General features: G+C 46.3%; 1 protein-coding gene across 1 annotated transcript in view; it reads right to left on the bottom strand.

Moving 5' to 3' along the window:
* The window catches only part of LOC132381762 (calpain-8-like), a 284,308-nt gene that overhangs the window by 17,903 nt on the left and 239,462 nt on the right, over nt 1–26,943 (bottom strand). Inside the window, exons 10-14 of the mRNA XM_059951334.1 lie at nt 26,180–26,355; nt 12,477–12,685; nt 6,856–6,892; nt 5,910–5,966; nt 4,546–4,591 (exon numbers count right to left, since the gene is read on the bottom strand). Coding sequence (XP_059807317.1) covers nt 4,546–4,591; nt 5,910–5,966; nt 6,856–6,892; nt 12,477–12,685; nt 26,180–26,355 — 525 coding nt within the window. The remainder of the gene's footprint in view (nt 1–4,545; nt 4,592–5,909; nt 5,967–6,855; nt 6,893–12,476; nt 12,686–26,179; nt 26,356–26,943) is intronic.

Raw genomic sequence — 26,943 nt, 5'->3', positions numbered from 1 at the left:
TCGGCTACCTCTGATACCCCCATGGACGTGTTTCTGGATGTGTCTTGTTTGCACTGATGTCGTGTTCACTCATAAGTTATGTTCTGTGCATTAGAACACAGAACAGTACAGGCCCTTTGACTCACAATGCTACTCCAAGGTCAATCTAACCTTTCTTCCTACTTAGCCCTTAGTTTCTCTTTTATCCATGTGCCTATAGAACCATAGAACATTACAGCACAGAAACTGGCCTTTTGGCCCTTCTTGGCCGTGCCAAACCAGTTTTTCTGCCTAGTCCCACTGACCTGCACCTGGACCATATCCCTCCAAACCCCTCTCATCCATGTACCTGTCCAAGTTTTTCTTAAGTGTTAAAAGTGAGCCCGCATTTACAACTTCATCTGGCAGCTCATTCCACAATCCCATCACTCTCTGTGTGAAGAAGCCCCCCCCAATGTTCCCTTTAAACTTTTCCCCTTCACCCTTAACCCATGTCCTCTGTTTATTTTCTCCCTTAGCCTTAGTGGAAAAAGCCTGCTTGCATTCACTCTATCTATACCCATTATAATTTTATATACCTCTATTCTTCTACGCTCCAGGGAATAAAGTCCTAACCTATTTTGTGGAATGAGCTTCCAGTAGAAGTGGTAGAGGCAGGTTCGGTATTGTCATTTAAAGTATAATTGGATAGGTATATGGACAGGAAAGGAATGGAGGATTATGGGCTGAGTGCAAGTCGGTGGGACTAGGTGAGTGTAAGCATTGGCATGGACTAGAAGGGCTGAGATGATCTGTTTCCATGCTGTAATTGTTATATGGTTATTCAACCTTTCTCTGTAACTCAGTTTCTCAAGTCCCAGCAACAACCTTGTAAACCTTCTTTGCACTCTTTCAACCTTACTAATATCCTTCCTGTAATTCGGTGACCAAAACTGCACACAATACTCCAAATTCAGACTCACCAATGCCTTATACAACCGCACCATAACATTCCAACTCTTATATTCAAAACTTTGATTTATAAAGGCCAATGTACCAAAAGCTCTCTTTACTACCCTATCTACCTGTGTCACTACTTTAAGGGAATTTTGTATCTGTATTGCTAGATCCCTCTGTTCTACTGCACTCCACAGTGTCCTACCATTTACCTTGTATGTACTACCTTGGTTTTTCCTTCCAAAGTGCAATACCTCACACTGGTCTGTATTAAACTCCATCTACCATTTCTCAGCCCTTTTTTCCAGCTGGTCCAGATCCCTCTGTAAGCTTTGAAAACCTTCCTCACTGTCCACTACACCTTCAATCTTTGTATCATCAGCGAATTTGCTGATCCAGTTTGCCACATTATCATCCAGATCATTGATATAGATGACAAGTAGCAATGGACCCAGCACTGATCCCTGTGGCACACCACTAGTCACAGGCCTCCACTCAGAGAAATAATCCTCCACTACCACTCTCTGGCTTCTTCCATTGAGCCAATGTCTAATCCAATTTACTACCTCACCATGTATACCTAGTGACTGAATCTTCCTAACTAACCTCCCATGCAGGACCTTTAACATAATTTATTTTCACCCCCGCTCCACTATCTACTCTGGCACTCTGGTTCCCATCCCCCTGCAAATCTAGTTTAACTCCCCCCCTCCCCATAGCATGAACAAACCTCCCTGCAAGGATATGGTCCCCCTGTAGTTCAGGTGTAACCCATCTCTCTTGTACAGGTCCTACCTGCCCCAGAGGAGGTCCCAATGATACAGAAATCTGAAACCCTGCCCCCTACACCAGTTCCTCAGCCACGTGTTCATCCTCCAGAGCATCCTACTCTTACCCTCACTGGCACGTGGCTCAGGCAGCAATCCGGAGATTACCCACCCTCGAGGTCCTGCTTTTTAATTTCCTACCAAGCTCTCTGTACTCACTCTTCAGGACCTCCTCACTCTTTCTTCCTATGTCATTGGTACCGATGTGTACCACGACATCTGGCTGATCACCCTCCCACTTCAGAATGCTGTGTACGTGATCAGAAACATCCCTGACCCTGGCACCCGGGAGGCAACAAACCATCCGGGAGTCTCTGTCACAACCACAGAATCTCCTGTCTGTACCCCTGACTATGGAGTCCTCTATCACTACTGCTCTTCTCTTCTTCCCCCCTCCCTTCTGCACTGCAGAACCAGACTCAGTGCCGGAAAACTGGCTGCTGCAGCTTGTCCCGGGTAAGCCATCTCCCCCCCCCAACGGTATCCAAATCGGTATACTTGCTGTTGAGGGGAATGGCCACAGGGGAGCCCTGCTCTGCCTGCCCTTTCCCCTTCCCTCGCCTGGCGGTAACCCAATTACCAGTGCGCTGCTCCTTTGGCGTAACTACCTCCCTGAAACTACTATCTATAAACTCCACAGTCTCCCGAATGATCCGGAGGTCATCCAGCTCCTGCTCCAGTTCCCTAACGCGGTTTGTTAGGAGCTGCAGCTGGATGCATTTCTTGCAGGTGTTGTTGTCCGGGACACCAGAGGTGTCCCTGACTTCCCACATCCTGCAAGGAGCATTCCAACATCCTGCCTGGCATTCTCTCTACTCTAAATGAACAAAACAAAACTTACCGGAACCTACCCTCGCCTCTGCCTGTTCACACCAACACCACCCCTGGCAGTGTGCTCCATTCACTCACCACCCTCTGTGCAAAATCTACCTCTGACATTGCCCCGATACTTTCCCCCAGTCACTTAAAAGTATGTCCTCTTGTATTAGTCATTGCCACCCTGGGAAAAGGCACTGGCTGCCCACTCTGTCATCTTATCATCTTATCATCTTATAGACCTCTATCAGTTACCTCTCATCCTCCTTCACTCCAAAGAGAAAAGCTCACCCTTTCCTCATAAACCATGCTCTCTAATCCAGGCAGCATCCTGGTAAATCTCTTCTTCACCAGTCGCCTCTCATCCTCCGTCACTTCAAAGAGAAAAGGCCAAGTTCACTGAACCTGTTCTCATAAGGCATCCTTCCCAATCCAGGCAACATCCTTGTAAATCTCTCCTGCACCCTTCCACATCCTTCCTGTAACGAGGCAACCAGAACTGAACACAATACTCATATTGCCTGTATTGCTGCTACAAGAACACTTTCACTGTACTCATACCTCTCCCTACTTGTGCACAGCAATAAACTTAGCTCGTGCCAGGCAGGACTTGTAATAACAAGTAGACACCACTTGGTGATGCTGTTGGCAACACTCTTCACCGTTTTGGCCCATCAAGTCTGCTCCGCAGTATCAGTAGGATTATCTTTGTTGTGAATTCTGTGGGCAGGATAGATGGCTAACCTTCCACACTGTGCCAGTGATGGGACAGCTTGGCCAGAGGCACAGATCCTCGTCACTGTAGCTAGGATGACATCTGTGTCCAGTCCTCTCATGTACAGTGAACAGTGAACAGTTCATTACACATTGCATTCAGGGGGAAAACTGTGGTGATAAGGAGTGAGCTACCAGAGAAAGTGTTTGAGGCAGGTACAGGAACAATTTTTAAAAGACTGTTGGACAGGTACATGGAAAAGAAAGGATATGGGACAGATGCCGGCAAAAGCTGAGATGAGCGTTCGGTTGGCATGGACGAGAAGGGCCAAAGGGCCTGTCTCCATGCTGCACGAATCAATGGACAGATCAGGAAACTGTTGGAAAAATCATAGTTGCATGTGTGCATAGAATTATTTCAAAAACCAGTCAGGGTCTCCTGGAGGAAAATATCTGTTTGCCTCGTTACAGGAAGGATGTGGGAGGGCGCAGGAGAGATTCACAAGGATGTTGCCTGGATTGGGAAGCATGCCTTATGAGAATAGGTTCAGTGAACTTGGCCTTTTCTGCTTGAAGCGACGGAGGATGAGAGGTGACCTGATAGAGGTGTACAAGGTGTTGAGAGGCATTGATCATGTGGATAGTCAGAGGCTTTTCCCCAGGGCTGAGGTAGTTGCCACAAGAGGACACAGATTTAAGGTGCTGGGGAGTAGGTACGGAGGTGATGTTGGGGTAAGTTTTATACAGAGAGTGGTGAGTATGTGGAAAGGTGGTGGAGGTGGATACGATAGGGTCTTTTAAGAGACTTTTGGATAAGCACATGGAGCTTAGAAAAATAGAGGGCTATGGGTTAGCCTAGTAATTTCTAAGGTAGAGATATGTTTGGCTCAGCTTTGTGGGCCAAAGGGCCTGTATTGTGCTGTAGGGTTTCTATGTTTCTATCCAGGTGGTCATTTCCTGTACATGATTAACTGTGAAACTAGTCACTCCCCTGTGCTATTGGCCAGGGAACCGATCATTTCCCCTAATGGCCAGTAAAATGGGGGGGGGGGGGGAGGGGGAGGAACTAGCTTAGACTACGACATGGGAAACAAATCCCACACTTACTCTATTGGACAATGCTCACACTATTGGCTGAGTATTATGCCAAGCATGCTCTTGGCCAATGACCAGGTCAAACATACATCCTATTAGCTGGGAACTGTGTCACTCAAGCTATTGGCTAATGATTGGGCCACGGTCACTCTATTAGCTGGAGAACAGTCTCACAAACCTGAATTGAAGAAATCCATGAATTCTGGAGCACTCAGGGTGTGGTTCTGTAATAGCAAGAGAGAAAGAGAGATTGTTAATAACATGTCTGACTAATAAGCAGGATAAGCTTTGTGATAACCTGGGCTCCAGGGAGACGTTTTCTGTCCTTTCAGTCGGAACCAGAATGAAGCCCCAGATGTCACTTGGGCATAGAAAAACAGACCAGTCCCTGCGTCTGGCACAGACCTGGGCAACATGCTGGCACAGCCTTTAGAGCCACTGTTGGCCAGCTCCAGAAATCTGGGGTTGATCCTGGCCCTGTGTGGAATTCTCCCTGTGATCGCATGGGATTCTCTGAGTGCTCCAGTACCCTCCCACATCCCAAGCAGCTGAAAGCCCAAAATGAATCAAAAGGGAGTTAACGGCAGCAAGTACATAGGGAAAGAGGTTGCAGAAATACAGGAACAGGAGAGGGAGTGACACCTGTCCTTAGGAGTCAGTAATGACTACATGGCTCCTTCCATGGCGTTAATATCTCAAATAGCCCATCCTGGAGCAAACGCACAGATGTACGCACAAAAACTGCAGCCAAGTACTTCTCCTCTTCGAAGTTTAAGGAACTTCTACAAATGTTTGACTAACTTCTACAGATGAACTGTTTGAAGAATCGCGATTGGCTGCATCGTGGTCTGGTGTGGCAATTCAAATGCACAGGACTGCAGAGAACAATGGACGTTACCTGGTCCATCACGGGCTTAGCCCTCCTCACCACTGACAGCACCTACAGGAGGCGTTGCCTCAAGAGGGTGGGGATGATCCCCACCATCTGGGACATGCCCTCTTCTTGCTACTACCAGAGGGCAAGGGCACAGAAGCAAGTTTCAAGAAGGCAACACCCACACCATCAGGCTCAGGAGCAGCTTCTTCCCTGCAGCCAACAGGTTCTTCAAATGACCTGCACAACTGTAACCCTAACTCAGCAACAGAACACTACAGATCACCTCTTGCACCACCGTCGGCTTGAATCTGACTGGTTTTATTTTGCACTGAGACCCTTCGTCAGGACTTGTCTCATCCCGAAACGTTGACTGCTCATTTCCATGGATGCTGCCTGACCTGCTGAGTTCCTCCAGTGTGTTGTGCGTGTTGCTTTGACCCCAGCATCTGCAGTGTACTTTGTATTTACTTTGTACGAATGCCTCCACTCCATTATCTAGTATAATTCACATCCTTTTTGTTGTTTCTACCGGTGACACTGCTGAACGCAAGTATTCCATTGGACATGTACTTCACTGTACGTGAGCACACGTCTACAAACTTCCCTGACTTTACATCTCTTACAACAGATAACAGAATTGGGCATTTTAGCAGGTTAACACGTACCTCTTTCAGAAATTCTGGGGCGCTTCGACCAGCGACAGGAGTATCCACCCGATTGACCTGGAATAATGAAGGAAAAGTCTTGAGCCTGTGGTATCCCGGAATGGAAGGCATCAGCCAAAGTGAGGGAGAGGAAAGGCAACAGTAGCCTGGCCGGTTCTCTACTCAGAACCTGTTTCCCCTCCAGCACCTGGCAAGAGGGACATTTGGTTCAATGGTGGACTGTAGGTTTGGTTTTACACCTGTGTGGTAACTGTGATATAGCTTGTGACCAGTCTCACATCCCACTCAGGTCCACAGCCCCTCACCCCAGGAAACACAGTCATCACCCACCGAACACAACAACTCTGGCAGGAAACAAAGTTTCCTGCCCCACTGGGCTTGCCGGGCAACAAGGTGCCATCACTGTTGCATCATGGGAAAGCACAGCAAGATCTCAGAGTGACACTTGATCATAACAGCAATGGAGAGGTTTCAGCAGAGGTTTACCAGGAAGCTGCCTGGTTTAGAGGGCAGGAAAGGCGGATAAGTGGGTCGTGTGGCAATCAAACTGAGAGGTGGAGGCTGAGGGGTAGTCTGATAGAGGCTTATAACATTATGAGAGGCATGGATAGGGTAGACGGGGAGTATCTGTTTCCCAGAGTAGAAATATCTATTCCAGAGGATTTACACTGAAGGTAAGGGGAGTAGGCTCAACAAGGAAGTGAGGGGTAAGTTTTTTACTCAGACAGTGGTAGATGCCTGGTGTGGTGGTGGAGGCAAACACATTAGAGGCTTTTAAGAGATGTTTGGATAGGCACATGGATGTAAAGAAGATGGAGGGATATGGACATGCTGTAGGTAGGAGGGATGAGTGTTTGGGTGTTTGTGATTAGTTTTTAGCCGGTTCAGCACAACATTGTGGGCCAAGTGGCCTGTCCCTGTGCTGTACACTCTATCTTCTAAGTACCTTTGGATCAAAGTTGTTCACGGTAAGCCCATTCTCTCTGTGAAAGAGGAGACAGTGATTACAACACTGGTAATGTAAAAACACGTAACGTCATATTCTGTTTACTGGTTACTAATGGACCAAATGCCTGGGGATTCAAGAGTAGTTTGGGAACCATTTAAATCCAGAAACACTGGACATCTTAATCAAGAAACAGAGAGTTTGAACCCAGAAACATCGGGGATTTGAACCCAGAAACAATGGGGTTAAAACCAGAAACTCTGCGGGTTTGAACTCAGAAACAATGGGGTTTGAAACCAGAAACACTGGGGGTTGAACTCAGAAACAATGGGGTTTGAAACCAGAAACACTGGGGGTTTGAACTCAGAAACAATGGGGTTAAAACCAGAAACACTAGGGGTTTGAATCCAGAAACAATGGGGTTAAAACCAGAAACGCTGCGGGTTTGAACTCAGAAACAATGGGGTTAAAACCAGAAACTCTGGGGGGGGGGGGTTTGAAACCAGAAACACTGGGGGTTTGAATCCAGAAACAATGGGGTTTGAAACCAGAAACACTGGGGGTTTGAATCCAGAAACAATGGGGTTTGAAACCAGAAACACTGGGGGTTTGAAACCAGAAACAATGGGGTTAAAACCAGAATCACTGGAGGTTTGAACTCAGGAACTCTGGGGGTTAAAACCAGAAACACTGGGGGTTTGAACTCAGAAACAATGGGGTTTGAAACCAGAAACAATGGGGTTTGAATCCAGAAACAATGGGGTTTGAAACCAGAAACACTGGGGGTTTGAATCCAGAAACAATGGGGTTTGAAACCAGCAACACTGGGGGTTTGAACTCAGAAACAATGGGGTTTGAAACCAGAAACACTGGAGGTTTGAACACAGAAACAATGGGGTTAAAACCAGAAACACTGGAGGTTTGAATCCAGAAACAATGGGGTTAAAACCAGAAACACTGGGGGTTTGAACTCAGAAACAATGGGGTTAAAACCAGAAACACTGGGGGTTTGAACTCAGAAACAATGGGGTTTGAAACCAGAAACACTGGAGGTTTGAACACAGAAACAATGGGGTTAAAACCAGAAACACTGGAGGTTTGAATCCAGAAACAATGGGGTTAAAACCAGAAACACTGGGGGTTTGAACTCAGAAACAATGGGGTTAAAACCAGAAACACAGGAGGTTTGAACTCAGAAACAATGGGGTTTGAAACCAGAAACACTGGGGGTTTGAACACAGAAACATTGGGGGTTTGAAACCAGAAACACTGGAGGTTTGAACTCAGAAACAATGGGGTTAAAACCAGAAACACTGGAGGTTTGAACTCAGAAACAATGGGGTTTGAAATCAGAAACACTGGGGGTTTGAACACAGAAACAATGGGGTTTGAAACCAGAAACACTGGAGGTTTGAACTCAGAAACAATGGGGTTAAAACCAGTAACACTGGAGGTTTGAACTCAGAAACAATGGGGTTAAAACCAGAAACACTGGAGGTTTGAACTCAGAAACAATGGGGTTAAAACCAGAAACACAGGAGGTTTGAACTCAGAAACAATGGGGTTTGAAACCAGAAACACTGGGGGTTTGAACACAGAAACATTGGGGGTTTGAAACCAGAAACACTGGAGGTTTGAACTCAGAAACAATGGGGTTAAAACCAGAAACACTGGAGGTTTGAACTCAGAAACAATGGGGTTTGAAATCAGAAACACTGGGGGTTTGAACACAGAAACAATGGGGTTTGAAACCAGAAACACTGGAGGTTTGAACTCAGAAACAATGGGGTTAAAACCAGTAACACTGGAGGTTTGAACTCAGAAACAATGGGGTTAAAACCAGAAACACTGGAGGTTTGAATCCAGAAACAATGGGGTTAAAACCAGAAACACTGGAGGTTTGAACTCAGAAACAATGGGGTTAAAACCAGTAACACTGGAGGTTTGAACTCAGAAACAATGGGGTTAAAACCAGAAACACTGGAGGTTTGAATCCAGAAACAATGGGGTTAAAACCAGAAACACTGGAGGTTTGAACTCAGAAACAATGGGGTTAAAACCAGAAACACTGGGGGTTTGAACTCAGAAACAATGGGGTTTGAAACCAGAAACACTGGAGGTTTGAACTCAGAAACAATGGGGTTAAAACCAGAAACACTGGTGGTTTGAACTCAGAAACAATGGGGTTTGAAACCAGAAACACTGGGGGTTTGAACTCAGAAACAATGGGGTTAAAACCAGTAACACTGGAGGTTTGAACTCAGAAACAATGGGGTTAAAACCAGTAACACTGGAGGTTTGAACTCAGAAACAATGGGGTTAAAACCAGAAACACTGGAGGTTTGAATCCAGAAACAATGGGGTTAAAACCAGAAACACTGGAGGTTTGAACTCAGAAACAATGGGGTTAAAACCAGAAACACTGGAGGTTTGAATCCAGAAACAATGGGGTTAAAACCAGAAACGCTGAGGGTTTGAACTCAGAAACAATGGGGTTTGAAACCAGAAACACTGGGGGTTTGAACACAGAAACAATGGGGTTTGAAACCAGAAACACTGGAGGTTTGTACTCAGAAACAATGGGGTTAAAACCAGTAACACTGGAGGTTTGAACTCAGAAACAATGGGGTTAAAACCAGTAACACTGGAGGTTTGAACTCAGAAACAATGGGGTTAAAACCAGAAACACTGGAGGTTTGAACTCAGAAACAATGGGGTTAAAACCAGAAACACTGGGGGTTTGAACTCAGAAACAATGGGGTTAAAACCAGAAACACTGGAGGTTTGAACTCAGAAACAATGGGGTTAAAACCAGTTACACTGGAGGTTTGAACTCAGAAACAATGGGGTTAAAACCAGTAACACTGGAGGTTTGAACTCAGAAACAATGGGGTTAAAACCAGAAACACTGGGGGTTTGAACTCAGAAACAATGGGGTTAAAACCAGAAACACTGGAGGTTTGAATCCAGAAACAATGGGGTTAAAACCAGAAACACTGGAGGTTTGAACTCAGAAACAATGGGGTTTGAAACCAGAAACACTGGGGGTTTGAACACAGAAACAATGGGGTTTGAAACCAGAAACACTGGAGGTTTGAACTCAGAAACAATGGGGTTAAAACCAGTAACACTGGAGGTTTGAACTCAGAAACAATGGGGTTTGAAACCAGAAACACTGGGGGTTTGAACACAGAAACAATGGGGTTTGAACTCAGAAACAATGGGGTTTGAAACCAGAAACACTGGGGGTTTGAACACAGAAACAATGGGGTTTGAACTCAGAAACAATGGGGTTTGAAACCAGAAACAATGGGGGTTTGAACTCAGAAACTCTGCGGGTTTGAACTCAGAAACAATGGGGTTTGAAACCAGAAACACTGGAGGTTTGAATCCAGAAACAATGGGGTTTGTAACCAGAAACACTGGGGGTTTGAACACAGAAACAATGGGGTTTGAACTCAGAAACAATGGGGTTTGAAACCAGAAACAATGGGGGTTTGAACTCAGAAACAATGGGGTTTGAAACCAGAAACACTGGGGGTTTGAACACAGAAACAATGGGGTTTGAACTCAGAAACAATGGGGTTTGAAACCAGAAACACTGGGGGTTTGAACACAGAAACAATGGGGTTTGAAACCAGAAACACTGGAGGTTTGAACACAGAAACAATGGGGTTAAAACCAGAAACAATGGGGTTTGAATCCAGAAACAATGGGGTTTGAATCCAGAAACAATGGGGTTAAAACCAGAAACAATGGGGTTTGAATCCAGAAACAATGGGGTTTGAATCCAGAAACACTGGGGGTTTGAATCCAGAAACAATGGGGTTAAAACCAGAAACAATGGGGTTAAAACCAGAAACACTGGAGGTTTGAACTCAGAAACAATGGGGTTTGAACTCAGAAACAATGGGGTTTGAATCCAGAAACAATGGGGGTTTGAATCCAGAAACAATGGGGGTTTGAATCCAGAAACAATGGGGTTTGAATCCAGAAACACTGGCGGTTTGAATCCAGAAACAATGGGGGTTTGAATCCAGAAACAATGGGGGTTTGAATCCAGAAACAATGGGGTTAAAACCAGAAACACTGGGGGTTTAAACCAGAAACACTGGGGGTTTGAACTCAGAAACACTGGGGGTTTGAACTCAGAAACACTGGGGTTTGAACTCAGAAACAATGGGGGTTTGAACTCAGAAACACTGGGGGTTTGAACTCAGAAACAATGGGGTTTGAAACCAGAAACACTGGGGGTTTGAACCCTTAAACAATGGGGTTAAAACCAGAAACACTGCGGGTTTGAACTCAGAAACAATGGGGTTTGAAACCAGAAACACTGGGGATTTGAACACAGAAACAATGGGGTTTGAAACCAGAAACACTGGAGGTTTGAACTCAGAAACAATGGGGTTAAAACCAGAAACACTGGGGGTTTGAACTCAGAAACATTGGGGTTAAAACCAGTAACACTGGGGGTTTGAACACAGAAACAATGGGGTTTGAAACCAGAAACACTGGGGGTTGAACTCAGAAACAATGGGGTTTGAAACCAGAAACACTGGAGGTTTGAACACAGAAACAATGGGGTTAAAACCAGAAACACTGGGGGTTTGAACTCAGAAACAATGGGGTTAAAACCAGTAACACTGGGGGTTTGAACACAGAAACAATGGGGTTTGAAACCAGAAACACTGGGGGTTTGAACTCAGAAACAATGGGGTTTGAACTCAGAAACAATGGGGTTTGAACTCAGAAACAATGTGGTTTGAAACCAGAAACAATGCGGGTTAAAACCAGAAACACTGGGGGTTTGAATCCAGAAACAATGGGGTTAAAACCATAAACAATGGGGTTTGAATCCAGAAACAATTGGGTTTGAATCCAGAAACAATGGGGTTAAAACCAGAAACAATGGGGTTTGAATCCAGAAACAATGGGGTTTGAATCCAGAAACAATGGGGTTAAAACCAGAAACACTGGAGGTTTGAACTCAGAAACAATGGGGTTTGAATCCAGAAACAATGGGGTTTGAATCCAGAAACAATGGGGGTTTGAATCCAGAAACAATGGGATTTGAATCCAGAAACACTGGGGGTTTGAATCCAGAAACAATGGGGTTAAAACCAGAAACACTGGGGGTTTAAACCAGAAACACTGGGGGTTTGAACTCAGAAACACTGGGGGTTTGAACTCAGAAACAATGGGGTTTGAAACCAGAAACACTGGGGGTTTGAACCCTTAAACAATGGGGTTAAAACCAGAAACACTGCGGGTTTGAACTCAGAAACACTGGGGTATGAACCCTGAAAGAAAGGGGTTTAAATAAACATAGAAAAATAGGGTTTGAACCCAGAAACACAGTGGGGGGCTTGAACACATTAACGTGGGGGTTAAAACACTGGGGTTTAAATGCAGAAATGGTGAGAGGGGTACTGTATGTTACAAACAGGATGCACAATGTATTCTGGTGATGTGTTATAGGGTGCACCCAAGAAGAACATTACACTCTCACAGCTTGATAACACTCTGTAATACATCTGCAGCAGTCGGCATTGTGACCTCTATTGAACAGCAGCACAAGTTAATTCACGGAGAGTGAGGTTATGTCCATGCTGTAGTACCTGGACATGTTTTTCTTCTTCGCAAAGATGCGCAGGAAGAACTCCCCCTCCTCGTTCTTGTTGAAGGTGGATGCCACAATCAAATACTGTCCTGGGGGAAGCTGCAGATGCCTCGACACGGACCGAGAGTTGATGTAAGCACCTGAACTGAACACTGGCCAATGCTGACGGAAGAACGTACGACCAAAGGGAGACGTCCCATCTACATACTTTGGGGAATAATTTTGGATGGAACAAATCTGTCAATCATGGCTGTGTGCAGGACAGACCTGGGCTGCTTTCTCTGCAGTGGTGAAGGCTGATAAAATTTTATACAATTATCAGAGGTGCTGATAGAGAGTCAGAATCGCTTTTCAAGGGAATTAATATCAAATACTAGAGCGCATAGCTTTAAGGTGAGGGGGGAAGGTTAAAGGAGGAGTGCGGGGCAAGGAATTTTACACAGACTGCCAGGGTCGGTGATGGAAGCAGGCAGGATAGTTGTGTTTCATGTAAACGTGATATGGGTAGATGGGATTAGATTCTTTTGACATGGTAGGCTGAAGGGTCTGTTTGCAGTGTTTTACCATTCTGTGTTTCGTGTATGGCACAGCAACAGGCCCTTGAGTCTCTGAGGACCATCAACCATCCATTTACACCAATCTCATTTTATCCTCACTCTCTCATCATCTCCCCCAGGTTCCACACACGGGGGAAAATTTACCTACAGCAGCCAATTAATCCTCCAACCCGCATGTCTTTGAGATCTGGGAGGAGGGGCAACCCACACAATCATGGGGAGTACCTGGCTAGGAGGCAAACACATTAGAGGCTTTTAAGAGATGTTTGGATAGGCACTTGGATGTGAGGAAGATGGAGGGATATGGACATGGTGTAGGGAGGAGGGATGAGTGTTTGGGTGTTTCTGATTTGCTTTTAGCTGGTTCAGCACAACATTGTGGGCCGAATGGCCTGTTCCTCTTCTATGTTCTATGGAACGTGCAGACTCCACACAGACTGAACCCTGGCCACTGGAGTGCTGAGGCGGCAATACTATGCCTTCCTTCATATCCATCAACCTTCTGAAACTGTTTGGGACTTGAAAGATGAGTGAAAATTCAGTCACACTGAGAGCTGCATCACTGTGGTTAGTTAGGGGTTTAGCCAGAATGTCACAGGATGGGACGGGAGTCTGCCTGTGCACCAGAAGACCCTAAGGTCATAAGACACAGGAGCAGAATTAGGCCATTCAGCCCATCGAATCTGCTCTGTCATTTCATCATGGCTGATCCATTTACCATTCTCCTGTCTTCTCCCCAAAACACTTCATGCCATGACTATTCACCAACCTTAGCTGAAAGAAATTCCTCCTAATCTCTGTTTTAAGTGAACATCCCACTATTCTGAGGTTGTGCCCTCTGGTCCTAGACTTGTCCACTATAAGAAATATCCTCTCCACATCCACTATATCTATTCTAGACCTTTCAATATTCAATAGGCTTCAATGAGATCCCCACACCTTTCTCCTAAATTCCAGTGAGTACAGGCCCAGTGCTATCAAACACTCCTCATATGATAAGCCTTTCATTTCTGGAATAATTTTTATGAACCTCCTCTGAACATACCCCAATGTCAGCACATCTTTTCATAAATAAGGGGCCTAAAACTGCTCACAATACTCCAAGCCTCAGCATTACACCCCTGCTTCTGTATTTCTTCAGCTACATAGAACGTAAAACAGAGATGAGAGTGGATATAGAGATGACCACTGGAAAACGATGCCGGAGAAGTAGTAATGGGGGACAAGAAAATGGTGGGTGAACTGAATAAGTATTTTGCATCAGTCTTCACTGTGGAACACACTATCATATTATGATCACTTGCCTCTAAGGGTTCCTTGACTTTAAGCTCCCTAATCAAATCCACAAATACACAACACCCAATCCAGAATAACTGATCCCCTAGTGGGCTTAACCACAAGCTGCTCTAAAAGCCATCTTGCAGGTCTTCTATAAATTCTCCCTCTTGCAATCCAGCGCCAATCTGATTTTCCGAATCTACCTGCATATTGAAATCCCTCATGACTATCGTAAATTGCCTTTTTAACATACATTTTCTATTTCCCGTTGTAATTTGTAGCCCACATCCTGTCTACTGCTCACAGTCGGTATATAACTCCCATCAGGGTCTTTTTACCTTTGCAGTTTCTTAACTCTACCCTCTGGGATTCTACGTCTTCCAATCCTATGTCACCTCTTTCTAAGGATTTGGTATTTTTCTGCAACAGTCACCCCAGCCCCTCTGCCTACCTGCCTCTTCTTGTACAGAAAGCTCCCAACTATAAGCTTGATTCAGCGATGTCCACTACAATTTCTAACTACGCTGCAAGTTCATCTACCTTATTCCTTATACTGCGTGTATTGAAATATAACACCTTCAGTCCTGTATCTGTCACCCTTTTTGATTTTGTCCCCCTTTTACACTGCAATACACGGATAGCTGCTACCCACGGTTCTAAGACTATTAAATGATATCCTAGTACAACAAGATGGGCTCTTTACCCCACAATCATTATGACACTGTACCTTATTGCCAACTTTCTCTATTCTGCATTCTCTTATTGTTGTATTACTTCAATACCTTGTAAATGATTTACAGTCAGAGAACACTACAGTGCAGAAACAGGCCCGTCAACCCATCTAGTCCATGAACTATTTATTTGCCCACTCCCATCGACCTCCATGTCCTTCCCATCCATGTACCTATCCAAATTCTTCTTTATTGAAATTGAACCTAAATCCACCACTTCCACTGGCAGTTCGTTCTACACACTCACCATCCTCCTTTATTCTGTATGAACAGTAGGCAAGACAAGCTTTTCACTGTATCTTGGTACATGTGACAATAATAAGCCAATTCCCATTCCATCCCCGTAACGTCTGACTGGGGAGAGTTCAGGGTCAGAACCACCATTGCAAAGGAGATGTTAACACCACTCTGGTGATCCAGCTCCCCTTCCTACAAAAGCCCAAGCCTGGAGCTGGACACTGTTCTTCGAGTGTTGGAAAGAGTCTTTGATTGGCATCACCTGATTTATGATGGCTCTTGACACTGGCCTGTGTTGGCTGGGGCACTATGGTGATGCAAAGCTATTACAGCACAGGGTATTGGAGTTGTGACGTCATTGGTACATCCACCCTGTGAAATGTATGGGTTTTCTCCTGTTGCGACAGTCCAAACGTGCTGGTTGGCATGTTAATTGGTTGTTGTAAATTGTCCCGTTAGGGTTAAATTGGGAGCTGCTGGGTGGTGTGGCTCAAAAGGCTGGAAAGATCTGTTGGTGTTGTGTCTCAAAAAAGAAATAAATCGGACCAGCATTGTGGTTTCTGCCAGTGGGTGGGGTGGGGGAATATTCATTGTTACCGTTGTGGTCCCTGCCATTGGGTAGGGTGGGGGAATATTCGTTGGTACCACTGTGGTCCCTGCCAGTGGGTGGAAGTAACTGTGGATGGGATGGGGGAATATTCATTGTTACAGTTGTGGTCCCTGCCAGTGGGTGGGAGTAACTGTGGATGGGGTGGGGGAATATTCATTGGTACCACTGTGGTCCCTGCCAGTGGGTGGGAGTAACTGTGGATGGGGTGGGGGAATATTCATTGGTACCATTGTGGTCCCTGCCAGTGAGTGGGAGTAACTGTGGATGGGGTGGGGGAATATTCATTGGTACCATTGTGGTCCCTGCCAGTGAGTGGGAGTAACTGTGGATGGGGTGGGGGAATATTCATTGGTACCATTGTGGTTTCTGCCAGTGAGTGGGAGTAACTGTGGATGGGGTGGGGGAATATTCATTGGTACCATTGTGGTCCCTGCCAGTGGGTGGGAGTAACTGTGGATGGGGTGGGGGAATATTCATTGGTACCACTGTGGTCCCTGCCAGTGGGTGGGAGTAACTGTGGATGGGATGGGGGAATATTCATTGTTACAGTTGTGGTCCCTGCCAGTGAGTGGGAGTAACTGTGGGTGGGGTGGGGGAATATTCATTGGTACCATTGTGGTTTCTGCCATTGGGTGGGGTGGGGGAATATTTGTTGGTACCATTGTGGTTCCTGCCATTGGGTGGGAGTAACTGTGGATGGGATGGGGGAATATTCATTGGTACCGTTGTGGTCCCTGCCAGTGGGTGGGAGTAATTGTCGGTGGGGTGGGGGAATATTCATTGGTACCATTGTGGTCGCTGCCAGTGAGTGGGAGTAACTGTGGATGGGGTGGGGGAATATTCATTGGTACCACTGTGGTCCCTGCCAGTGGGTGGGAGTAACTGTGGATGGGATGGGGGAATATTCATTGTTACAGTTGTGGTCCCTGCCAGTGAGTGGGAGTAACTGTGGGTGGGGTGGGGGAATATTCGTTGTTACTGTTGTGGTCCCTGCCAGTGAGTGGGAGTAACTGTGGGTGGGGTGGGTGAATATTCATTGGTACCATTGTGGTCCCTGCCAGTGGGTGGGAGTAACTGTGGATGGGGTGGGGGAATATTCATTGTTACCGTTGTGGTCCTTGCCAGTGAGTGGGAGTAACTGTGGTGGGGGAATATTCATTGGTACCGTTGTGGTCCCTGCCAGTGAGTGGGAGTAACTGTGGGTGGGGTGGGGGAATATTCATTGGTACCATTGTGGTCCCTGCCAGTGGGTGGGAGTAACTGTGGGTGGGGTGGGGGAATATTCATTGGTACCGTTGTGGTCCCTGCCAGTGAGTGGGAGTAACTGTGGGTGGGGTGGGGGAATATTCGTTGGTACCATTGTGGTTCCTGCCATTGGGTGGGAGTAACTGTGGATGGGGTGGGGGAATATTCATTGGTACCGTTGTGGTCCCTGCCAGTGAGTGGGAGTAACTGTGGGTGGGGTGGGGGAATATTCGTTGGTACCATTGTGGTCCCTGCCAGTGAGTGGGAGTAACTGTGGATGGGGTGGGGGAATATTTGTTGGTACCATTGTGGTCCCTGCCAGTGGGTGGGAGTAACTGTGGATGGGGTGGGGGAATATTTGTTGGTACCATTGTGGTCCCTGCCAGTGAGTGGGAGTAACTGTGGGTGGGGTGGGGGAATATTCGTTGGTACCATTGTGGTCCCTGCCAGTGGGTGGGAGTAACTGTGGGTGGGGTGGGGGAATATTCGTTGGTACCGTTGTGTTCCCTGCCAGTGAGTGGGAGTAACTGTGGGTGGGGTGGGGGAATATTCGTTGGTACCGTTGTGTTCCCTGCCAGTGAGTGGGGTGGGGAATATTCGTTGGTACCGTTGTGTTCCCTGCCAGTGGGTGGGAGTAACTGTGGATGGGGTGGGGGAATATTTGTTGGTACCATTGTGGTCCCTGCCAGTGGGTGGGGTGGGGAATATTCGTTGGTACCATTGTGGTCCCTGCCAGTGGGTGGGGTGGGGGAATATTTGTTGGTACCTTTGTGGTCCCTGCCAGTGGGTGGGGTGGGGGAATATTCGTTGGTACCATTGTGGTCCCTGCCAGTGGGTGGGGTGGGGGAATATTCGTTGGTACCATTGTGGTCCCTGCCAGTGGGTGGGAGTAACTGTGGATGGGGTGGGGGAATATTTGTTGGTACCATTGTGGTCTCTGCCAGTGGGTGGGGTGGGGAATATTCGTTGGTACCATTGTGGTCCCTGCCAGTGGGTGGGTTGGGGGAATATTTGTTCATGCATGTTGCTTAGTTAGGGTGGCATGGCACCATCACCTTTAGTGTAATGCTTTACAGCTCTAGCGATCGGGGTTCACTCCGCCCCACTATCCGTACAGTACATTCTCTCTGTAACCACATAGGTCTCTGGTTTCCTCCTGCATTGCACAGATAGTGTTAGCAAGTTGTGACTTGCTACGTTCACACCAAAAGCATGGTGATGCTTGCTGCCTACCCTCAGCGCAATCCTTGGACTAAATTAGTCGTGACATGCTATCACTCTATGTTTTGATGTTTGATAAAGCTTTACATCTTTACAGCTCAACTGAGTGGGTATGAATGTGAATTACCTAGGCTTAAGTGGAGAGAAAGGTAGAGGTGAGAGGCACGTGAGGGAAGCAGGTAGGACAGCGGGAGTGATAGGACTGCCCTGAGAGCTAGTATACAATGTAAGGAAATATGAAAATGCAAGAAGGTCCCTGTGTGTGTCTATCTATCTTCATGTATGTCCACATATGTGTCTGCCCACATACACGCATGCATCTGCTGTACATGTTCACATCGTGTATGTCCACGTGTCCATCCAGATGCGTATATGCACCCATGTGTGACTGTGCAAGTTTTGTGTGTTCATACACACAAGCCGGGTGAAATGCAGCCATGGTTGCCATCACTACCACATATACATGTCCCACCTGCAATAGGACTTGTGGGTCCAGGATAGGACTGTACAGTCATTAAGATTTCACCGTTAAAGGAGTGGATGCCATCATCGGATTCCGACGGACAACCGAAGATATGTGTTCATATATGTGTGTGATCACATATGTTTGTGTATCACACACGTGTCTGTCCACATACCTCTGGGTCGACATTCATCCATCTGATCCAACCCACTAACTAGGCTAGAACAAAGGCACGTCGCCTCGCCATTGAGAGCCCTCTGGGAGACAGGCCAAGAAGGAACTGAGAAAGACGCAAAGCCAATTCCAAGGAGTCCTGGAATAATTTCCCACTGACAATCCAGGGCAAGTTCTGGGAGCCACAGTGAAGTTACATCACCAAAGCTACTGGGTGACATATCAAGCAGAGGCTGTCAGTGTCTACCCAGCACCCTGTCCAGCCCTGGTCTCTCTGACATGAGCAATGCCTGCTAATGTGGCAGAGAAATATTTTGGAAATAGCTTCTTCCTCTCCAACATCAGATTTCTGAATGGACCATTCGCCCTTGAACACTAGCACCTTGTTTTTTCATTACTTCTTACTGTAACTCTTTTATGTAGTGCTGGTGGAAAACAACAAGTTTCACACCATGTATCGGTGCTAATAAACCTGACTCTGATTCTGAAGAACCATAACAAAGTTAACAAGAAAGACTTGGCTCTTCAAGAAAGTTAATGGCCTTCACATCTTCTCAGCATGTCCTACAGTGCTCTACCAGCAAGGAAACATCTTTCAATTATGGCCACTGTTGGGATTGGTTCTCACAAAATCAATCAGCAAATTGGTTTTAACTGGTGATGAACATCGCCTGCAATGCTGCGGAGGCCTTCCTGCATGGTGGCCCTTTCTATCTGCCTCCAAGAGCAAAATGTGTATACATTATTTAGCAATATGCCCCTTTTGGCCGTCCGAGCCACGCTGCCTGGATACCCCTCAAAAGGAAGGCCCTTATTGGACGGTGCTGGAATTGAACTCTGAACTCTAGGATGCCCTGAGCTGGACGAGCATTGTGCTCGTGGTACTGCGGCACCCATCATCCAATCTGAACATAAGAAATTGGAGCAGGGGTCAGCCATCTGGCCCATCGAGCCTGCTCTGCCATTCAATAAGATCGTGGTTGATCTGGCTATGGACTCAGCTCCAACTACCTGCCCTTTCCCTACAAATCCCCGATATATGTAAACCTATCTTTAATATATTTAATGAGGTAGAATCTACCGCTTCCCTGGGCAGAGAATTCCACAGATTTACCGCTCTCTGAAAAAACACAGCTTCTTTTCATCTCCATCCTAAAGCTATTCTCCTGAGTCTTGAGGCTATGTTCCCTAGTTTTAGTCTCACTTGCTCGTGGAAACAGCTTCAAACGTGATGATGTGGCTCTCCCTTGCGCTGTAAGTACAGCCCTGATATTTGTGTTCAGGTTCCTTCAGCAGGCTTGAGCACACAACCCACTGGGACTGGGCCAAGGACCTTGCCCAATGACGCACTCTTCGGATAGGCATCTCTAAGGTCACCAAAGGAGGAGCCAGCCAGGTTTGGGATATCAAGGTCTGGGATGGTGTATGTCCAAATCTGTTTCATTGGTTGCTCAGCTGATGAAGTGTTGGGAGGGCTGGTGAAGCAGATGAGCTGGGTGTTGATGTAATTGTGACCAAGGCAGGCTGCAGGCAGGTAGGCAGGGGATGTGCGGAGGGTGACAGAGAGGGAAAGGACCAGGTCCAATTATATCTGATAGGATTCAGGCCAGTGTCAGGGTCACAGAATACATACCTGCTGTGGGACCTGTAACAGGAAGAACAGAGAGTTAGAACCTGACACACAGACATACTAAAAACACATACAAAATTCATACAAACTCAAATACACACACACACACACTAAAAGATACTCTTGTGGTGAGCCACTTCCTGCACAGGCGAACTGGCTCACAAATAGCCCGCACGCGGGAAGAGACTTTGGTAATGCACATCTGACGTCATTTCTGCCCAGAGAGGGCAGGAGCTAGGGATTAAAAGCCAGCGCCGCGAAATTTGAATGAACTAGTCTCAAAACGCCTTACCGACTGTGCGTCGTTGTTTCTAGCACTGTTTGTAGTACATTTCTACACTCTCCCACATATAGATAGTTTGTGACTGTGGGTGCTCTGTTTCCTCCCACGTTCCAGATGTATAGGTGAGGGTTAATGACTTGTGGGCTTGCTATATTGGTGCCAGAAGCATAGAGACACTTGCAGCATATTCTTGTTCTGTCTTGATCGTTGATGCATTTCACAGTATGTTTCAATGTTTTGATGTACATGTGACAAATAAAACTAATCTTTCAACCTTTCAGTTTCTATGGAGGCACATTACAGGCTGCATGAGGTAAAGAAGGCAACGTTACTTCCCCATAGGGCTTTCTTTGGGTCTGAATGGAAATTTTAGGGCCCTGGTGTAATCACCAGGTATTAAATTTCATGCTCATTTAATGAATTACATTTAATTTCTTCAGTTGTTTTGACAGGGCCTGATCTCATAACCTTAGCCTCTGAGTGCAGTTCTAAGATTACAACTACACTGATACACATATTGCTGGCTTTTGAATTCACTCATTGTTTGGCCCCTGTTTTACTTCTGGTCTCTTGATGATCATTATCTCAGACTATCAGGTGACCTAGGGAGGGGTAGCACCTCAGGTGGGGGGGCCTGCCGTGCTCTTTTTCAGGGCAGTTCGTCCACCTTTGGTCCCTGCCTGGCGCTCAGCTCTCGCCTGTGGCTCCAAGTAGCTGTGACACACACAGCGGCCACACCCCGGTAAACCGTCTTGGCAGACGGGCCAAACCAGGTGAGGGCAGGTCTTCGACCCTTGGTGAGGTAGGGGAACTGCCTGTCCCAGTGTGTGGAGTCTGGCCCTGGCAGATTGAGCGGAGGAGACTGATTAATGGTCCAACGATCAAGAAGGCAGGCCAGCAGGCATTTGTGGAGCCCTAAGAGCACGACAAGGCAGTTAGACATCCTGGTCATCCACCGCAAGAGGCGGGGATTTTTTTAAACTCAGCCAGCAGAAGGCAAAGGCAAACCACTGCTGTAACACATGATTTCCCAACATGTCAGAGCAGCGTGGGGGGAAATCGTCCACCAACTGGAAATTCCAGATGCGACTTAACGATAATGATCAGGTGACCAGATGGTAATTGCTTTTTGGCAAATTGACTCCACCCTGTTATTGGCAGCTCTGTCAACAGCCTAGACTCATCAGCCCTTTATTGGTCCATTACAAGTGAACACATTTATCATTAATCTCTTTGTGACTCAGCAAGATATACCTGAATATTCAGATATTGTGTGTTAGGTCCTCTTGAATACACACAGCCCCTGGGGAAACATTTTATGCTCCATACAGTTCACTGCACAGCATGCACATGCATCTGAGTCTGAGAATACGCCTCACAACTGACGTAAGGTGGCATCTGATTTTCAGGGGGCAGGGTTTTAGATTTTTGGATCATTGGGATCTCTTCTGGGGAAGGTGGGACCTGTACAGATTGGATGGGTTGCACCTGAACTTGAGGGGGAGCAATATCCTTGCAGGTAGGTTTTCTAGCATGGTTTGGGGGGGGGGAGGTTAAACTAATTTGCAAAGAGGATGGGACCCGGAGCGATAGAGCAGTGAAAGAAGTGCATTGAGTAAAGCCAGATCTAACATATAGAGAGGCTTTGAGGAAAGAGAAGCAGAATAAAGGGTGTAAAGGTAGTAAGGTAGAAGGGCGAAAGTGTGTGTACTTCAATGCAAGAAGCATCAGGAACAAAGGTGATGAACTGAGAGCTTGGATACATACATGGAATTATGATGTAGTGGCCATTACCGAGCCTTGGCTGGCACCAGGGCAGGAATGGATTCTCAATATTCCTGGATTTCAGTGCTTTAAAAGGGATAGAGAGGGGGGAAAATGGGAGGAGGGGTGGCATTACCGGTCAGGGATACTATTGCAGTTACAGAAAGGGTGGGTAATGTAGCAGGATCCCCTCTTGAGTCAGTATGGGTGGAAGTCAGGAACAGGAAGGGAGCAGTTACTCTATTGGGGGTATTCTATAGGCCCCCGGTAGCAGCAGAGATACGGAGGAGCAGATTGGGAGGCAGATTTTGGAAAGGTGCCAAAATAACAGGGTTGTTATCATAGGTGACTTTAACTTCCCTAATATTGATTGGCACTCAATTAGTTCCAATTGTTTAGATGGGGCAGAGTTTGTTAAATGTGTCCAGGACGGATTCCTGTCACAGTATGTTGACAGGCCAACTGGGGGAATGCCATACTAGATTTAGTATTAGGTAACGAACCGGGTCAGGTCACAGATCTGTCAGTGGGTGAGCACCTGGGGGATAGTGATCACCGCTCCCTGACCTTTAGCATTAACATGGAAAAGGATAGAATCAGAGAAGACAGGAAAATTTTTAATTGGGGAAGGGCAAATTATGAGGCTATAAGGCTAGAACTAGCGGGTGTGAATTGGGATGATGTTTTTGCAGGGAAAGTGTACTATGGACATGTGGTCGATCTCTTGCAGGATGTTAGGGATAAATTTGTCCTGGTGAGGAAGATAAAGAATGGTAGGGTGAAGGAACCATGGGTGACAAGTGAAGTGGAAAATCTAGTCAGGTGGAAGAAGGCAGCATACATGAGGTTTAGGAAGCAAGGATCAGATGGGTTATTTGAGGAATATAGGGTAGCAAGAAAGGAGCTTAAGAAGAGGCTGAGAAGAGCAAGAAGGGGGCATGAGAAGGCCTTGGTGAATAGGGTAAAGGAAAACCCCAAGGCATTTTTCAATTATGTGAAGAGCAAAAGGATGACAGGAATGAAGGTAGGACCAATTAGAGATAAAAGTGGGAAGATGTGCCTGGAGGCTGTGGAAGTGAGCGAGGTCCTCAATGAATACTTCTCTTTGGTATTCACCAATTAGAAGGACTTGATGACAGTGAGGACAATATGAGTGAGGTTGATGTTCTGGAGCATGTTGATATTAAGGGAGAAGAGGTGTTGGAGTTGTTAAAATACATTAGGACAGATAAGTCCCCAGGGCCTGATGAAATATTCCCCAGGCTGCTCTACAAGGCGAGGGAAGAGATTGCTGAGCCTCTGGCTAGGATCTGGTTAGTCCACACTTGGAGTACTGTGCCCAGTTCTGGTCGCCTCGCTATAGGAAGGATGAGGAAGCATTGGAAAGGGTACAGAGGAGATTTGCCAGGATGCTGCCTGGTTTAGAGAGTATGGATTATGATCAGAGATTAAGGGAGCTAGGTCTTTACTCTTTGGAGAGAAGGAGGATGAGAGGAGACATGATAGAGGTGTACAAGATATTAAGAGGAATAGATAGAATGAATAGCCAGCACCTCTTCCCCAGGGCACCACTGCTCAGTACAAGAGGACATGGCTTTAAGGTAAGGGGAGGGAAGTTCAAGAGGGATATTAGAGGAAGGTTTTTCACTCAGAGAGTGGTTGGTGCATGGAATGCACTGCCTGAGTGAGTGGTAGAGGCAGATACACTAGTGAAGTTTAAGAGACTACTAGACAGGTATATGGAGGAATTTTTGGTGGGGGGTTATATGGGAGGCAGGGTTTGAGGGTTGGCACAACATTGTGGGCCGAATGTGCTGTATTATTCTATGTTCTATGTTCTATCTACTTCATGAACCCTGTACAGATTACAGGGGAGGAGCTGTTTGCTACCTTGAGACAAATCAGGGTGGAAAAATCCCCAGGGCCTGACAAGATGTTCCCTCAGACCCTATGGGAGGCATGTGTAGAAATTGCTAGGCCCTAACAGAGATATTTAAATCATCTTTTGCAACAGGGGAGGTATCAGAGGATTTGAGGATAGACAATGGTGTTTTGCTGTTTTTAAAAAAGGCTCTAAACATTAACTGTAAAATTATAGGCTGGTGTGTCTGACCTGAGTTGTGAGAAAGTTTTTGGAAGGCATCTAAGGGACTGGATATATGAATATTCTGATAGACATTGACCGATTAAGGATAGTCAGCATGGCTTTATATGTGGTACGTCATGTTTAGCCAATCTTATAGAGTTTTGAGGAAATTAGCAGGAGTATGGATGAAGGCAAAGCAGTAGATGTTGTCTAGGAGGACCTTAGTAAGGCATTTGACAAGGTCCCACATGCGAGACTGGTCAAGAAGGCTGAGTCGCTCGCCAGTCAGGATGAGGTAGTAAAATGGATCAGACATTGGCTTTGTGGGAGAAGCCAGAGAGTGGTAGCAGGCAGTTGTCTCTCTGGTGTGCCGCAGGGATCGGTGCCGGGTCTTTTGTTGTTTGTCATTAATATTGATAAACTGGATGATAATGTGGTTAACTGGATCAGCAACTCTGCAGATAACAGCAAGACTGGGGGTGTAGTTGACAGTGAGGAAGGCTATCATGGCGTGCAGAGGGATCTGCATCAGCTGGAAAAGCAGGCTGAAAAATGGCAGATTTTCTACTGGCTTTTTTCTACTGAGCTTGGGTGGGATTGCAACCAGAGGTCATGGCTTAAGGGTGAAAGGTGAGAAATTTAAGGGGACCATGAGGGGAAATGTCTTCAATTAGAGGTGAAGAGAGTGTGGAAGGAGCTGCCAGCACAAGTGGTGCATACGAGTTCGATTTCAATGCTTAAGAGAAGTTTGGATAGGTACATGGATGGTAGGGGTACGGAGGACTGTGGTCCCGGTGCAGGTCAATGGGAGTAGGCAGTTTAAATGGTTTTGCCATGGACTAGAGGGGCCAAAAGGCCTATTTCTGTGCTGTACTTCTCTATGACTTATGGATTATGTGCAACAATTTACTAAATGTGTAGTCAGATTGTGCGTGTATGTGCATGTATGGAGAGTGTGTGAGTGTGTGTGTATGTTTCTGGGTGAGTGTGGCAGTGTGTTTGGACTGTGAATATTTTGTGTCTGCATGTGTGACTGTGTGAGAGAGTGTGAGTGTAACTCAGTGCTTGTATTTCTATGTGAGCATGTGACAGACAATATGTTTGAGAGTGTGTGAGTTAGAGTGTGTGTATGAATGTGTGACAGTGTGCATGACAGTGTGTGTACGTATGTGAGTGTGAGAGAGTGTGTGCACTGTGAATGTGTACATGTGTCAGCATGACAATGTGTATGAGTGTGCACTGTTAGTGTGTGCATGTGTGAGAGTGAGTGTGAGTCTGTGCACTGTGTGTACATGTGTGAGCATGGCAGTGTGTGCACTGTAAGCATGTGTGTGTGAGTGTGTTCATGTGTGAGAGTGAGTGTGTGTGGGACTGTGTGCACTATGAGTGTGTACATATTAGATGTGTATGTGTGACGGTCGCTGATTTACTCACCGTGTAGATGTCGAATGCAATGTGCAGGTGCTTAATCCCTTCCTTCTTGCGACAGTGTTTCTGCAGAAGCTGCACGCTGATGGTACAACAGGGCTTACCGTCCAGCAGCTCCTCATCCTCTTCCAGCAGCGTCAGCCTGAACTGTGGGTTTCTGGCGAACAGGTCTGGTAGGAGCAGGAGGGACACAAGAGAAACATCAGTGAGTTCGCAAGCTCGGTTTCAGGGAAGGATCCAGCACCTGTCAAATGCCGAGCAATTTCCACAGCACTGGAGCACCCCAGGCCACCAAGCTCCAGGACAGCTCCTACCCGACTGTTACCAGGCTTGGTCTTGTAGATTAACACAGACTCTTGGCCTCACTTTTGTGTTTACCTGTACTGCACTTCTTATAAAACACTTTATTCTGCATTGTTATTGTTCTGTCGTGTGGTATGTGTAATGATTTAATCTGTATGAAAGGTATGCAAGACAAATTTTTCAATATATGACAAAAATAAATCAATACCAATTTGGCTCTTAATCTAGCTCCAGCACCCAAGATCATGGCTGCCCTCAGTGTGTGGATGAGAGATTGAACCTGGGGGGAGTGCATGGGAATGTGGAGAAATAAACAGAGATTCGCCATGTTGTCAAAAACCTTGGCAAATCTCTATAGCTGTGTGGTGGAAAGTGTGCTGACTGGCCTGGTATGGGAACAACAATCCTTTTGAGTGGAAAATCCTATGAAAGGTAGTGGATTCAGCTCAGTGCAT

Source organism: Hypanus sabinus, chromosome 26, assembly GCF_030144855.1.
Source record: "Hypanus sabinus isolate sHypSab1 chromosome 26, sHypSab1.hap1, whole genome shotgun sequence".
Classification (NCBI taxonomy): Eukaryota; Metazoa; Chordata; class Chondrichthyes; order Myliobatiformes; family Dasyatidae; genus Hypanus; species Hypanus sabinus.
This window is presented reverse-complemented; position numbering and strand designations above follow the sequence as displayed.